We start from the raw sequence: 16,607 nt of genomic DNA, 5'->3' as shown, positions 1-16,607 counted from the left end.
GGAGAGAGGTATCCGCACAGCTTGCAGAGCCAGGATTTACTCGGCATCAGAAACTCTCCACCTAGCCCAATAATTCTAACAAACACGTACCCGGAGCAGTGAATAATATCCTTCAAATAGTCTCTGCATTCTGCTGTCCACACCTCTGTCGCTAAAGACACTGCAGTGGTTTGGAAGTCAACAACACTGCCTGGCTCGTGGGAAGAGATGATTATAAGGATGATTATCCCTGGACACCTCAAGTCTAGACCACTGCGAGGTTCCCCACTTGTGCCCAGCTCTCAAGGCCATGCACAAACTACATCTAATGCAGCACGTGCCCCCCACCTTGTGGGCACAGCAGGGCACCAAGAACATAGACGGTCTATGCTCTGTACTCTCCACTGCAAGCCGTTTCATTGCCAGGGGAAGCTCTACAATGCACTAAATAGCCTGGGCCCCCCGCTGTCCCTGCCCCTTTAGCCTCCACCATGGCGACTGCTCTCGGAAGGGACACTGGCTGGATAACACTAGCATGAGTCAGAAGAAGCAGGGGACTCACTCAGAAACAGTTACTTGCCCTGGAATCCAGCCCCACTGGAAGCCAGTCCAGGCACTTTCTAGGGGAGACGAAAGATGCATCCAGATAAATAGAACAGTCACCAGAACTGAGTGGAAGTTGGTCTCAGCACTATGCAGCCTCAAAACCGGGACAATCTACACAGACCTCAGCTCTTTAGCGGCTCCCCTTGGCACAACTGCCTAGTGTTGTGGGGAAAATGTTTGCAAGCCTTCTAGGTTGCAGTTCTTGCAGGCATTGGCTGGAGCACTCCATTACTGCAGAGCCAAGGGAGTGCCGGTTTTGACGTGTGGATGGAATTGGCAGTTTTTGTGCCTTGGTTCTGACTGTTTAAATGACAGGATATCCAATTTTTAAAGTAAAAGCTCAATAAGGAGAGCTCTGCTCAGCAGGAGAATCTGAACAGGCAGGGCCTGGCCTGATTTACTTTCCCCTCTGACACATCTGTGATGCCAATTGCTCAGCTGGGAGCATGTCATGTTCATCCATCTCAGTGGGGGAATAAGGGAGAAGCAGCCATTAGGACTGACGAGGTTATGGACAATTCAGCGGGCACAGCTCCATGACTTTAAACTGGCGGAGGGGACTGCCGTTCTGGAGTAGGCAGCACTGCAGTCAGGGGGTGGAGAGGTCCTGAAGAACCTCAGCCTGTGGTGAAAGAGCTAGAAACCAGGATAAATCCACCTCCTTCCCGTGGCCAAAGTAAAGACAAGTGGGCAATCACTGCACTCTGACAGACAAAGACAGGACATGCTGAGAAGTGGCTAATCAGGAGGAGTGAGGAAGCCAGTAGTTTAGCAGCCCTCCATGTATTAGTAACTGCAAACTTGAACTGCTTTGGAGGACAGCGGCTAAGGGAGGGTGGGACGAACACATGCTTAAAAACTATCACACAGCGTAGGCTTGCCATACCGATCCTGTACAGGCGTAATGCATCTAATAGCTGGGCCCCAGACAACTGAACTCTCAGAGTTGGTACGTCCAAAGTCAGCCCTACTTCTCCTGTGATGTAGGGCTGGGAGGGCTTCCCTTCTGCTCCCACTCTTGGAACAAGACAATGGACAAAGTGTATCTGGGATCGTTTTACCAGATTTGTGAGAGCATCCTGCGGTATAAATAAAAGATGAATTAGATACGTCTGAGTTGGGGATTGAAGTAACAGAAGAACAGGAATTCCCTTTCCACCTCTTGATGGGCTTTTCAGCCACATACAAGGAGTTTCTTCAAATAACTAGGAAACAGAAACTGAACTAGCCAGTGGAGAAAAATGGCAGCAAATCAGTGTCACTGTTTGATTGACCTGTCAGCTGCATGAGGCAGGAGCTGTCAGTTATGGTGTTTGTACAATGCCAGTGCAATAGAGACAAGGAGCCAGCCAGAGCGTCAGGAGACTATCACGATATAAGGAGCAATGGGCTCTATGTTATAAAGGCACTTTGACCCACCCCTTACGATACGTGAGGGTATCAAGACAGCTCTGTTACTCACCATCTGAAGTTTGATCTGAGCACACACAGATTTCTTCTTCACAGCTGCAAAGCTGCTGGTGAAGGTCTTCCTCACACAACCAGTACGCTGCAAAGCTTGCTGGGAATTTCCCTCCAGACCTGCCACTGATCGGCAAATCAGGGGCATTTTGGACCGAAGCAGAAACAGCTTCTTCAGAGCATCTCTGTCAGAAATGAAACAGTGAAATGAATCAGCTATTGTCACAAATGGGCTGATAAGATCACAGAGATGCCATCATAATGGCCCAAAGGTGAATGGAAAACCTTTTCCTTTCAACTTACTGCAAAACGGAATAAAAACCGTGACTGTGCTCTGGCTAGCACATCGCTAAGGGAAGTGTTTGAATACTTCCCATGGGGAAGCTGCCACATTGCGCCATTCTGAAATTCAGTATTGTCTGAAATTCAGTATTTCCTGGAATGATGTGCCAAGAACCTGAGTTTCCTTCTGGATGTTTAACCAGGAATTGTATCCCAGCACATATGCTAGAGGCAGGCACAGGGTATCTCAACAGCAAACTTCCCCCTCCTCTAGAAGCTGAATCTTTTCTACTCCAGGTAAAGGGAATGTGTTACAGGGCTCACATCGAACACGGCCTACATAAGACAAACCTGGCTGTGAACAGAGCACATTCTATTAATCTCTGTGTCTTATCCATCATGGCTAATGGCCATTAACCTCCTCACTGAAATGAACCCCAAACACAATGAGCTGAAGGGGGCTTAATAGCAGGTTAAAGTTACTGCCTATGTAAAGACATGAATAACTATTTGATTATATTTCAATTTAGTGTACCAGGGTGCTAGAGGAAACAATACAAATCCCAGTGGTTTTGAGACAGAAGGAATGGTGTTAGTCATCTGACTCCTGGTGTCTGACACAGCCCTGTGTGTAGTAGCTGCTCCCAGTGCCCCTAGGAATCTGGAGATGTTCACACTCATCCATTCTCTACATTAGTCAGGAATCAATCACCCCTGGTCAGAGGCAGTCAGGGAGACCAAGATCCATTCCCGGAAAGGATGTTTACATTTTGAAACTGCTGTTGAAGACACTAATGACCTCAGCTCACAGTGGGGACTCAGGCTGGGACTTTCAAAGGGCCTGAAGAGAGTCAGATGCCCAAGACCCAATGAATTTCATTCGGTGCCGAAATCCCGGCCTGGGCACTCAGTTTGAGCCAAAGACCAATGGGAGTTTTGCCTCAGGACTGCAGGATCTGAAATGTAATACATAATACTAGATCTTATCATATATCATCAAAATGATAACATCTAAATGAAGCATTTCAATCTTATTGACACAAAACTTTTCAACCTCAGTGAAATGAAACATTTTGATAGCTTCCCTTTGAAAACGTAGGTGAAACTGAAACGTTCCCGTGAAACATACCCATTTCATTGAATCAGCATGTTCTGATGGAAAACTTGCGACCAGCTCTATACACGTCTATTCATTCTATATTGTATGTCAACCAAATGAATGGACCCAGCTGCTGATTAATCTTAGGGTGTTTGATGTCATTGCAGACTACCAATGAGTGAACCTCAAATAATTTGGCACCTGTTTCTCCAGCCTTACCCAAACAGCCAGTGAGGACGACCTGCCAACCACTTTGGGGTATCTTTATAAATGCTACAAAAGGTATAATTTCCACTTTATGATCCCCAGTTGGTTCAGAAATACCCATAAAAGTGTTTTGAGCTTCATCATCTTCTCTTAGGCTTAACACAAGATGGGAGGAAAAACCACAGGCAGAATTTCTTGCCTCCAAAAGGGAATCGCTTTCCCCTCCGCTAACTTTGCTTTAGCCCCAGGGAAAAGTTTTACAAGTTCCAGTCCCAGTTAAAGCACTTTGTTTCATTAAGGACGGATGTTATCCCCAGAGCAGTTCTCATTGTCAAAGTTTATTATTGTTATTGCTGCAGTGACAGAGAGCGCACTGCGGATGTACCCTGCTTCCTAGCTCTGATTTACCTTGTCACAAGATGCCCTGCTTGAGCTATCTGCTTCTCTATTGCACACTGCCCAGGGCGTCTGCTCCTGATACTTACATTTTGGACTGCTGCAGGACTTCAATGGAGTTTTGGGCTGACAGGTTCAGCTTGGCTTTATTCATCCAGCCAGTGAGATCGTAGCGAACAGGGTCTTTGCCCAGCTGGTGGAAGATCTCAAACTGCAGCATCTGCTCACACTTGCGAAGGAAGCCTTCCTCTGGAATGTCGATACACCAGCAAGCAGCGGTTATTCAAGGTCAATGAGGTGAAGTCAGCAAAGCTACACACAGGGGGCCGATTGTCCAGCTAATATGAATGGGGTTTCTATGGGCTGTGTCCATTAGCACAAAGCTGAGGTAGCCCGGTATAGGAAGAAACCCTGTAGCATTAGGCTGGTGAAGGGTGGCACTGACATACCAGTGCTCCTTTCAGCTAACGTATATTGCACCTCCTTTATGTGCCGGAAGCTGTACCTGTCCAAGAGAAGCAGGGGCAGAGACTCTGTCTGCAGGTTGTGTGTTCCTGTATCCCTAACCTTGTCCTGCACCCCTCCCAAACCCTGTCCCAGCAGAGAAGGTAGCCAGATTAGTGAAGTGCAGTGTCATACGGATGCACATTAAATTAAAATACTCAAAGAGGTACCACACTGGCCTTTCCCATGGTGCAATTCTGCTGACTTCTGGAAAACGATAGAGCTAGAAAGCAGCTGTGAAGCCTGGAAAAACTCAGCCACCTGTGCCATTCTCCATCCCTGCATGCTGCTGCCTTTCCTTAGGGCATAGCATGCCCAGGCATAGCCTCTGCTGACAATGTGGCCCCGACCAAGCCAGCAGACAGGGAGGTGGAGATGCTCACAGTCTCATGCTTGTTGCCTGGGCAGACTCCAGCTTCCTGTCTATTTATAAATGGTGCCAGTTGCACGTATTATATCAGAGGTCTCTTCTCTGGGTCATTGGGGTTAGCAGCACTAAGGTTTCTTTAAGCCCTGCACACTGCAGAGACGACAGCGTTTATGGGCCAGCTCCTCAGTTCATGTGAATCAGCCCAGCTCCTCTGACTTCAACGCCAGCCCACACCAGCTGAGGCTCTGGCTCGATATGTTTAAGTTTGCTGCCTGGATTTTAAGTTATTTTGGAGCTGGGTCTGAAACACTATTGAGAGCAAGAACTTCTTGTTCCCACCTCCAAAGGCGCTGTCAGAGGCGCATGCTGCAGCTAACCGAAGGAATCCAGCAGGCTGCTGTGCTGGAACTAAAACTATTTTCTCAGCGGTGTTGATATTTGACACAAACTCTTCTACCACCATTGACATGGGCAGTTTCACAAGATGAGAATGTTGGGAATTTTTCAGTCTTGTTGTCTGGTTTAGCACTGCCAGACTGTTCTGCACTGTATGATTGTCATATCAACAGGGTGACTACAGATGTCCTGAATACATGGTAATCCTTTCTATACTTGACCTACCCAGAAATAATTTGGGTACTGGGTCTGGAAACTGACTTTTCTTTAGATGCACCATCACTCGGACACCAACCTTAATCATTTCATTTGACTCTAGTCTGCTCCAGCTCCCCTGGAAGTGAATGGCAAAGCATCCACTGATTAGAGTAAATGCACTTAGCTGGCACTGTACATCTACTCACACAAAATTTCATCACCAGTTCCACTGTTGAGGATTTATTCAATGATGCACAGGTAAATACTGTTCATGCATCAAAATCTGGAACTTCCATTAAAGTCAAGCCCATCCCATCCCATGTCCACTCGAGAGCACCAGGAATGACACTGCAGCCTGGCAAGCTGGCTGGTCACCAGGGATGGAGAGATTGTTGGTTCCCATGTATGGGCGAGATGTTAGGCCAGGCAGTATAATATTAAGAGGTTATATGTTGAGTCCAAAATGCTATCACAGTAGCTTCACAGGCTTCTAGGGCCACTTTGTCAGAGAATACGATGGGTGAGCCCACAAAAATGCACGTGCACCCACAAAACCCAACTCAACATAAAGAGGTGCCTGCTTCTACTCACTAATGTGTGTGTTGCGAGCCCAGTGGGTCTATGTGCATTTTTGTGGCTCCCCCATTACACCCTCCTTAGTAAATATTGACCTTTGGTTAACAGTTGCTATTAATCGTATTCAAGAGATGCAAAGGCAGCTGGAAATTACTCTAGTCTGCCACAGATAGCTCAGGTTTGATCAAGTGCAGTGAGAGGCCCCTGAAGAGGTTATAGCACCAACTGGAGAAAGGCTAGAATGAATGCACAGTCAGAGACTTAGAGGCCTCCGCTCCTCCCTGTGCCCTTTCACAGGGTACTTCCAAGGATGCATTCTGACACCAAACGCCCAGAGATCTGGCAGAAAGCTGAGAGGACAGGGGAAGGGTGTACTTAGGGTGACCAGATGTCCCGATTTTATAGGACAGTCCCGATATTTGGGGCTTTTTCTTACTTAGGCTCCTATTACCCCCCACCCGCCGTCCCGATTTTTCACACTTGCTGTCTGGTCACCCTAGGTGTACTGCAGGTAACAGCCACTGGACAGAGTGCCTACCCCGGCTCAACAACGGTCTTTCCCCCCCAAATAAAATCCCGAGAGTCACATTTGCTCGTGGTAGCCAACAGAGTCACACCCAGGCTGAGCCCAGCCCTTTGCTGCCACAAAACGATCACCCCTGGTCCCCAAGCAGAGTGCAGCCCACTGAGGCATCTGATTGGCCAGATGATTCTGAACCTTTCTAAGCCCAAGGGAGGTGCCAACGGAGGGGCAGCGCCCAGCGCCTCTGCAGATTCTACAAGCAGAGCCCCCTGTGCCTTACCCTCACTCGCCGTGCCCTTCTTGGCAAAGTACGAGCACAGGCGGTTGAGCACCACACTGTCGCTGGAGCCCGGAATCAGAACCTCCTCGTCCAGGATCCAGAGCAAGCCCTTGGGCTCTTCCGCCTGGCCCCCAGGCGGCACCTGCAGCTGGTACAATGATACAACCCATCAGATCATCTCCCACCTGGAGTGAGGAGAGCAGGGGAGGCAAGCGGAGATGCGAGCTCAGCTGGCCCCATTAAATGAGGCATTACATTACCCTCTAGTGACGGCTCTTCGGTCACTTATGTAAAATGAATTGGGATTATGTATCTATATCCCCAAAAACTCAGCAGGCACTAATGAGCCCCGCTGCTCAGTCTGTTTGCTGTCTCAGGCCAACTGAATGGACCATCAAGACTGAGGTCCCTGTGAAGTTTGGTCACAGTGTCCATCCAGGTGAGGGCTGAGGAGCATGGACCAGGTAGTGTGTGTGGGGAAGCAGGCACTGCTGCCCCCCTCGCTGTATGTGCTTTAGGGATAGCTACACAGAATGAAGTATCTGGTTGTTATTTGGACTCTTCACTAGCACTAGCCCATAGCTTAAAAAAGCAGCCACAGGGAACACATCGTGAAATGTTAAGAACGTAACTGCAGCCTTTGCTCCAGCCTCCCGAGTCACCGTTCCGGTCACCCCAAAGTCAGAGCACCTCATGTTTGCACATTGCCTCAGGAAATCCTTTGTCCATCGAGAAAGGGAGACTAATCCTCATGAAATGCAAGATCCACAACCAGCAGCATTCCCAGCACTTACTCCCTTCCCCGCCAGCATGGAGATGGACAGAGAGCAACCAGCTGTCGCTACTGCTTCCCGGCCGTGTTACCTGCGAGGAGTTCTGATCCACGACAGACACCGTGGCCATCGGAGAGAGCTCTGGCAGATCAAAAGGCACCTTGACATTTTCCTGGAAAACATTAGTGAGAAGTTTGCTTCATTGGGGAACTGACATTTGAAATCCAAGAGGAAATAAACTTGCAAGAAGAAAAACTGTGTCTGCTCCTTCTCCACCTTTGCTGAGTGACAGCCTGAAGTTGGCTGACCAAAGCTCCTGTATCAGAAGCCTTTGAACGGACTGCACTGTCAAACCCTCAGCTGACATGACTGGGTAAGGCTGTCCCGATGAGGGTGCTTACAAGGCTTCTGCAGTGGCTCGGGTGAATGTCAGAGAAGTTGCATAAATAATGGCTGTGATAATAAAGGGGGGCATCTTGAAAACAATCAGTTATTTAATTTGCAGCTTGCAGGCTTTTTATTGTTTTTATTCAGTTTTCCTCTTGAGCTGAGAATTCTAAGCCAACAAACCCATGTTACCAGGTGCCTGTTTCTACAGCTGTTGACTTTCTCAGCCTCACTGCCCCACATAGGCAGGAGCCAGCCATTCATTAGTGACAGCGTCTTCCTTGTGCTACATCATCGGATTATGCCGCTCCCCAAAGGGGATTTCAGCACTTCTGAAAAACATCATTTTACACACATGCTTTGACTTTGCGCAGCTAATGTAACCATTTCACGCTCAGGGCAGCCGGGAGTTAAGTGGCTCCTGGCCCCAGCAGCAGAGGACTCGGGGGGTGTTCAGCAGAATTCAGGTCTAATGTCTTTCCATGAGAACTGAGTGAGGCAGCTGACTGCGATTTCAGATACGGGACCTGCATCCACACACTGAGATGGAACCAGTTCCAATGTGGGCTCCCAGATTTAAATGGACACTAAAACCGCAGGCTGATATCAAGACAAATTGTGCCTGAACTCTGTGAGCGAGGCAAGTAACTTCAGAATCTAAATGCAGATTCATTTTTGACTTGCTGCAATTGTTTATGGATTTTACATCAACTTGTTTCCTAGATAATTGAACATTTTATTTTATTTTCTCTACCTGGCACAAAGGGATACAAAGGGAAGTGCTCAGCTATGTCACTAGCAGGGCCTCCTCAAGCCACCTCCGATGTGACAAAGGGACTCAAAGGGAAGTCCAAGCCAGTGATGAACTCTAACGGGATTTCTTTTGGGACCACAAGGAGCTGATGGGGAAGGAGTACCACACTAACAAGGTGGGAGGGGGACACTGCTTAAGACTTCGATCTCTATTCAGACTTCGGGATGCTTTAGCAGTACTTCTCTCATTAAAAGCCAGTGTTTAAAAAGCCATGGACTCTCTAGCTGATATGCAGCAAGTGGAACAGCAGTTCAGATCCTAGTGAGGGTCAGAGCAGGGGCCTCACCTCCCTGTACCTCTCCAGCTCGGACATGAATGTTCTCTTGTAGAACAGTGCCTGCAGCTGCTCATGCACATAGTTGTGACAAAGTTCTTCAAAAGTAGCTGCTCGCTCCTTCTTCTGGTGTCGAGGGTTGTGGAAACCAGGGGTGTCCACCACCATGATGGAAGCCATGGAGAGGTGACTGGATGAAAAAGACCTGAGAAAACACAGTAAAAATAGCATGGAAGCTTTAGACAAGAACATATCTGAGTCCTATTTGGTTTATTGAAATTATTTCCTTCCCCAAACGTAAATATTCTTTCCTCCTGTAACTATCATTCCAGGAGGCACTTTTAATCATTACAGTCCTATGACCCTGAGCAATAACCACAACACATTTAATATCTCAACAATGACTATTTGGTTGGCAAATGTTTGTGTCTTTCAAACAGAGTGCTAATAACCACATAAAGCTAGTGATATTTTCCTGTCCTTTAGAATTTGAACTTTATCCAAGTCCCCCTTGTTTTATTTATTTCTGTGAGTGCTTCCAGCCTAGAACAGAAGATCTGGCATAGCTTGTTCCTGACCTGGACGAATAAACATTTCACTGATGATGGGATGAGATGCTTCTTCTTAGGCACCATACCTGAAATATGGCGTCCTCAGACCTAAGTCGTCTTAACTTTGGGTGGCAGAGCTGGTCCTAAACGATGGTTAATTGATCCACACTGACTATGTTAATGACAGTTTTAAGTTCCAAAATATCGATTGTAGGAAAATAAAGAGTGTGATATTGCTCCTGTGGAAGAATGCTGGGAAAATGTAGAACCGCAAACGCAGAGCGCGGCAAGTATGTTCTGAGGGAGAGCCACACTGTAGGTCGCTGGGAGAGGAACCATCTTTCCAACAACTTCTTCCAAGTTTTGCTTCCATCCATGCCAAATACTTCAGTTAAAAATAACTGTGGGAACATGACCTGGAGAAAGCTCTGTGGTTTTTTCAAATATCTATTTCTGAAAAGGTTGAGTTACTCTGCTCTCCTCAGATGCATTGTTTTATGTCATTTCCCATCTCCTCCTCCCATGGCATGATACAACATGACTTGTGGAGCTGCATGTTCTGCACATGGGTGAGATGTAAGATCATGTACTTCTGTCAGATGGCAAATGCCAACTGAAGAAATTGGCTGAAAATAATTGGAAGGAAAAATGCCAGGCATTAGCGTCCTGAAGTCTCCCTGAAAAATACAAGTTTGCAGGAAGAAACAAAAGTATTTTTAGAATTCACTTAAAGAATTTCCTATCAGCACCTTCCCCTAGCACCACTGACATGTCCTGTGATTCCAGAATTGTAGTACAAGTTGAAAGCGATTTAAATTCATGGTACCTCATCAACTCACTGAGAGTCAGCAAAATTTTCTTGACTACATTGAAACATACGTTTTCCACTGTGACATACTGTATCATTGTTGGAATGGCTTAAAAGGCTTTGATGGGCTGGTTTGAAAAACAAAAACAAGCGAAACAAAGCTGGTGTTAAAGGGAACGGAGGAATACAAGACACATTCTCTGAGCTAATGCTTCATTATTCAGGATTTTAGACAGCCAGTGGCATTTTGCTCTACCATGAGATCTCAGAGAATCATCTTTGGACAGGCTGAAATAAATCAGAAGCAACAATCTGGAGTATTTCCAGTCACACGATTGAATCTAGATTCTGGATTTGACAACTTGAGCTGTAAATCAGAATGAAAAACAATGAGACTTCAGTGGCCTGATTCTTTTCTCTATTGTCTTGACTAGAGTTGGCCTTGATTTACACCAGGATAGGAAAGACAGGAACCTGTTCCAGGATTCCTTCTTTTATAGCAACTGCAGCATCATAAGGGGGAAAGGATAGCTCAAGGGGGGAGGGATAGCTCAGTGGTTTGAGCATTGGCCTGCTAAACCCAGGGTTGTGAGTTCAATCCTTGAGGGGGCCATTTAGGGATCTGGGGGAAAAATTGGGGATTGGTCCTGCTTTGAGCAGGGGGTTGGACTAGATGACCTCCTGAAGTCCCTTCCAACTCTGATATTCTATGATTCTATGATTCTAAGCAAGTGGGAGATGTTGGGATAGTGCAGCTGGGGTTTCCAGGCCAGAAGGCAGCATTATAACTGTTAGAAGCCCCAGACAAGAGGCTGATTAAATGTCCAGTAATCACCAGCTACTTTTGGAGTTTGGATACAAACGCTATCATTCCTGAGAGCTAGCTCGCAGGCAAGCTTTTTAGTAGAGAATGAATCCTACCAAGCAATCTGTATGGCTCAGTCTTTGATTCCTCAACCAGTTTATTACTCCACGCATACTGGTAACCTTGATTTCAATCCTGCAAAGTCACAGCGATTATTAACAAGTAAACAAGCCAGTTCTCAACACCGCAGTGCTCCAGTGACTGTGTGATCTACAGGGAAATAAGGCAAGTGGAACAGGCCCATCTGACTGTAGAGAATACTTCACCTCAGCAGAAAATGTGCTAATTGGTCATTCCATTCTCCAAGATGCACACTGGATAAGAAACAGAACTGAATGTACTTTTGTCATAGAAAAAAATAATCTGATTACCATCCTCTGGAGACCAACATCCACATAAACATGACCATCGAAGAGGCAATTTCACATCACCAGGATTAGGAAGTTTTGGAAAGCTTTGAACTAAAGGTGGGTGTGAGTATGGGTAAACAGGTAAAATCTAAATTTTAATTTCATGTCACTTGTAAAATAGTCAGTTCTGTAGGCCGTGGTTTGTGATCTTGACAACTTGCCCTTTCAGTTTTAATAAAATGAAATATTTTAAAATAGAAAGGACACAATGTAGCTGAAAAAGGGCAAATGATCTACAAAGTGGGACTCATAATGGGGCATCGGAAGGCAACACAAGATCCTGAAGTCAAAGCTGGTCTCCTGTAGTACTGAGAAAGGGAGTTCTTTCCAGCTAGGCTTACAAAGAAAGCTTTGGAAAAGCAAGAAAAATCATGAAGCGTCTCAGACTGACTCTGCGAAACTAGTAAGCACTAGTAAGTTGAAGAGAAGAAAGAGGTTGCACAGAAGTAGCACAGCACCTAACAAAGCAGGGTCCTGGTCCGCGACTGGGGCTCCCACCAACTACCACAATGCAAAATACAAGTAATAAGCAGTGAGTGCTAGGCTGATCAGCACAACTGGGAGTCTGGGGAGCCGAGGAAAGGATTCAAAAGACCCAAAGAGTCCAAATAAGAATCAGAGAAACCTCTGAACATTTGGGGCGCTTGCCTAACCTAGCGAAACATCCCTTCTACTCACTGTTAGCCCATGGCACTGCAGCTTCCTACCTGCTAAGGACCACACAAGCTCTGTGTCGAATTTTCAGGTGCTCCATACCACAGTTGCGAGCAGATCTGCCAAAGCACTCAGTTCCCGGCACCCCTCAATGTGACACTTATGGCCAGACTTTCCAGCGCACTGAGCTCTTGGGAAAATCTGACTCCAATTCTGGGGGCTGAGTCCTTCTGAAAATTCTGGACTCAGGGTGGGATTTTTGAAAGCACTGACATGACCGAGGAGAAAGAGTTCCAATGACTTTTAGTAGGACTTATGCTCCTAGGAGGAGACGGCGGATCCCTTTGTATGGGGGAGTGCGCCGCCGTTAGTTACCAGGGCTCACAATTGAGGGGTGATTTTAGATGCCCAGCTGCTGTTGGATGATCACAGCCCAGCAATAATCCAGACACTTTACCATTGGCATCTGGTCCAGAGGTTGGCACCTTTCCTGTTGGAGGAGAGCCTGGCCAAAGCAGTGGTCAGCACAAGCCCTTCAACTGAATCCTTCATGCTACAAAGGGCTGCCAGCACAACCTTCTCTGTCGGGGCCCCAGGATGCTGGAATTTGTCCCCCCCTTGTCCCAGAACCTTGGTGACCTACTGAGCATGCCGGAGGAGCCATCTGTTTGACAGCCATCTGAGGACCGTTGAGAGTCAGGCCCTGGACTGATGGGGGTGTGGAAAGGAGCTATTTATCGCTGGCTGGCTGAGCGGCACTGTATTCCAGTCTGAACATTTGTCCTGTAAATGTGGCTGGGGTATGGAGTTGTAATGTTAGTTAAGTGCCATGATGCTCAGGTACCATCTTTTATCATTTAAATCCAAACAAATAGATACGAAAATGATGAAGTCGCGTGGCTATTTTTGAAAATCCGACCCTAGCTACAGAACATCCTGCATGGAAAGGAACCAAAAACGGCCGTGAGCAAGTAGCTGCTCCATTGTGCTCCAGGAGACTTTCCGCCTGCTTCTTCGCTAGGTGGCCAAACACATCCGGGCTGGTGATGCGCAGAACCATCCATTGAGCATGCTGCAGTATCCTTTAAGAAGTTCATTCTTTGACTTTCTGATAACTTTCTTCTGTTACAGAGATATTCTTCAGATAACCTTTCTGCAGCAACCAGGGGCTACATGCCACATACATCTCTTCAGAGTGCATTAAGTGAAGATTTCTCTTTACTGATGTCAGGGATGGGGGACATAAGGGACAAACATAATGGACACGAATCATTTCTATGTATTTACAGCCTTCCACTCTCTACTAGCCCATGAGAGACTTCTTTGTTTGTTCTTTTAATTGCCTGGCTTCGGAACACTCAATACCTGTTGATTAGAGAGACAACAGCAGCAAACAGTTCTTCATAGAGACCTGCAGCCATCCCCTCCACACATTCCACCCCTGTCATCTTGGGCCCTAGAGGATACAAAGAGAAAAGAGGACAGCAGAGCAAAGACAGTGAATGATTTATTTTCAATCCTTTTTGATCTTCCATAGGCAGAATTGATAATAACTACATCACCTGCTCCCTGTAGAGTATAATTTGCACCAATCCTAATTCCTATGTCCAAAGCACTATATAAATGCATTTACATGAGGAATAAATATTCGCATGAGTTGCCCTGAACTGCTCCAATGTCTCTGACCTGATTTATATTTTGTAATAAAGGCTTTACAATATAGGGACTGATCTCGCAAACTCTTACTCACACAAGTACATCCTACCGGAGTCAACAGACTACACTCCAGTCAGTAAGGGCTACTCATATGAGTATGGGCTGGTTCTTAATCTGCATGAAATCAGAGAGCGACACACACACACACACAAACTCTAAACCTGCCTTCCCGAATTAGCTCCATTCATTCTTCCATTCATTCCAATTATGCACTGGTTCATTAATGCTATCAGACCATATATTTGTACTTGCTCTTCATTGAGCTTGCTCTGTAAATACAATTTACCCAAATTTTCTCTAGAAAGACACAGGCATTTGCAACAAATCTGCAGTGCTGTTTCATGCAGCAGCATGATGAAAAGAGGCTCTCTTTACATACGGATTTTTTTTTTGATAGCTCTTAAAACATTTTACATTCTTCCCTTAACCCTGGAACCTGAGCTGGTTGCTAGGAAACAAATAGCCTCCTAGCACCTTTCTCAAATATGACAGTCCTTTCCATGGCAGATGTCAGAGTCTGAGAACCGTGAACACTGGCTGCAAACACACAAAGGGGAAAAACAACTTTCAAAAGGAAAATATCACCAAAAGAAGGGAGAAAAATAAAACAGACACATTGAAATCAGAGAGATGCTGGCTGTGAATTACACTCAGTGCCCAGATGTCAGCAGGGAGCAAAACGTTCTTGGCTTCTCAGCCAAATGATTTCCACTTGCTACTTAAAAATATTTGACATTTACAATTCAAATAACAGTTTGTTAGGACTGATGCTCCCCTCCTCCTCTGCTGCTTTTCAGCCTCCTTGCAGGAAATAGCTGGCAAGTGCACGTTCAATAGTTCTCCTGTTGGTCTCAGCACAATGCAAAATTGTTACAAAAACACACAAAAGAAAAGAGTTACAAAAGAAATGACGAAAGTGTGGCAGCTTGCTGGGCTTGGGAAAGGCTTTAGCCTGTTTTGGAGTGTCACTGCCTCTTCTGGGGGCTCGTTTGCCTGTTCTGTTCAGGTCGTGAGGTTTCTTCTTGTGACATACAAAGAAAAGTGTGAATGACATGCCGATCATGCAGATGGCAAGGACAGAGCCTAGTCCAAGAGATTCTAACGACTTTGGAGATGTTCAACACATCCGATAATGCAGATGGCGGAAGAAATATCATCTAGCTCACCCTAATTTACAGGAGAAGAGGAGAAGTAGCGTGTGTCCTTGCTAGCTGGGCTCCAGCAGGGTCTCACTGGAACAGCGTCTCTCTGACAAATGTGTCTTCGCTTTGCAAATAGGTTCATTTTTAGACCATGTTACTTGACTTTCCTTGCAGTGGGATTGTCAGGATTAATTACCTTAAGATGCTCTGAAGAAGTGACATGTATGATCAGTATTATAAACTGGGGACAGTTACATTAATTATCTTTAAAAAATTCTTTAATATAACCATGTTTAAAGGATCACAGCACTGGTGAGAGACGGCTGAAGTATCTCTCTCAAGAATGCTCCGCAAATACTCTAACTATTCCTTGATCAAAGTCAAGAACAACACACAGGGCAGTATTTCCATATCACTTATACATAAAGGAAAGGGTGGAAAAGTCTGATACCAGCATTTCGTTCCTCATCTTTGCTCAGCCGACTCGTTCCAGATGTGACCTGTTCTATTATCTGTTTCAGATGGTGCTTGAAGACTGCTGTTGTGAGCTCCTCAAAATCACAGCCCAGTACATCTGCAGCATTGTTAGCCCACTCAAATTTCATGAACTGCTTCCTGCCAACTGACAAGAGAGGAGAAAAGAAAATGGAATCACACAAAACAAGCCAGAAGATCACGAACAGCTGCATCTGACTGCCTTCCATTCCCAACTCATGTCCGACCATAGATACAGAAAGCAAACCTACCATTTACCATGGAAAGGGTGGAATGGGGTGGAAGAACATCCTGGGTCATCCTCCGGGTGAGACCTATTTACTTTTTCCCCACCAAGGAAAGAAATGTTTGATTTCACCCTTCCCTGCATACATAAATTGTTCCTCAGATGCAACTTTCAACCCCCCCCCCACACACACACACAGACTGCCTTCACTGACCTCAGAATGAGATGGACACGGTCACATGCTAAGGGAAGGTGCTGGAAAGAATTCATCCAGATGGAAACCAGCAAAAAAAAAAATCAAAACAAATCCCAACCCTCTGACCTGAATGTTTTATGAGCATGGAATGAGAGTCTGCCTACCTCACGTTCATGTTCTGAGATACATTATGGTGACAAATGCTCAGGTAAAGGCTACAAATAAATGTTCTTGTTTTCACCTTGAAACAGTGGTTGCCATTAATAATTTTACCTTTTGCCTAATTACCATTATCTTGTTATTCCCTGCACCCGGTGGAGAGAACACTATAGATACCACGGTAATATTAATTACTCACAAATTACAATGGTAAAGATTTTAGCGGTGACCAAGTAACAAAAGAAATGGGGCAGATGGTC

General features: G+C 45.9%; 1 protein-coding gene across 5 annotated transcripts in view; it reads right to left on the bottom strand.

Annotated features, from left to right (window-relative positions):
- MYO18B (myosin XVIIIB) overlaps nucleotides 1–16,607 on the bottom strand; it is a 191,943-nt gene that overhangs the window by 112,703 nt on the left and 62,633 nt on the right. For all 5 annotated transcript variants that reach the window (XM_074973149.1, XM_074973145.1, XM_074973146.1 and 2 more), the window contains exons 12-19: nucleotides 15,723–15,893; nucleotides 13,779–13,869; nucleotides 9,138–9,330; nucleotides 7,742–7,822; nucleotides 6,878–7,025; nucleotides 4,120–4,279; nucleotides 2,048–2,231; nucleotides 1,472–1,664 (exon numbers count right to left, since the gene is read on the bottom strand). In XM_074973149.1, coding sequence (XP_074829250.1) covers nucleotides 1,472–1,664; nucleotides 2,048–2,231; nucleotides 4,120–4,279; nucleotides 6,878–7,025; nucleotides 7,742–7,822; nucleotides 9,138–9,330; nucleotides 13,779–13,869; nucleotides 15,723–15,893 — 1,221 coding nt within the window. The remainder of the gene's footprint in view (nucleotides 1–1,471; nucleotides 1,665–2,047; nucleotides 2,232–4,119; nucleotides 4,280–6,877; nucleotides 7,026–7,741; nucleotides 7,823–9,137; nucleotides 9,331–13,778; nucleotides 13,870–15,722; nucleotides 15,894–16,607) is intronic.

This window comes from Natator depressus, chromosome 15 (assembly GCF_965152275.1).
Source record: "Natator depressus isolate rNatDep1 chromosome 15, rNatDep2.hap1, whole genome shotgun sequence".
NCBI classification, from domain to species: domain Eukaryota; kingdom Metazoa; phylum Chordata; order Testudines; family Cheloniidae; genus Natator; species Natator depressus.
Note: the sequence above shows the minus strand (reverse complement) of the source record. Positions and strands in the feature narration are given on the sequence as shown.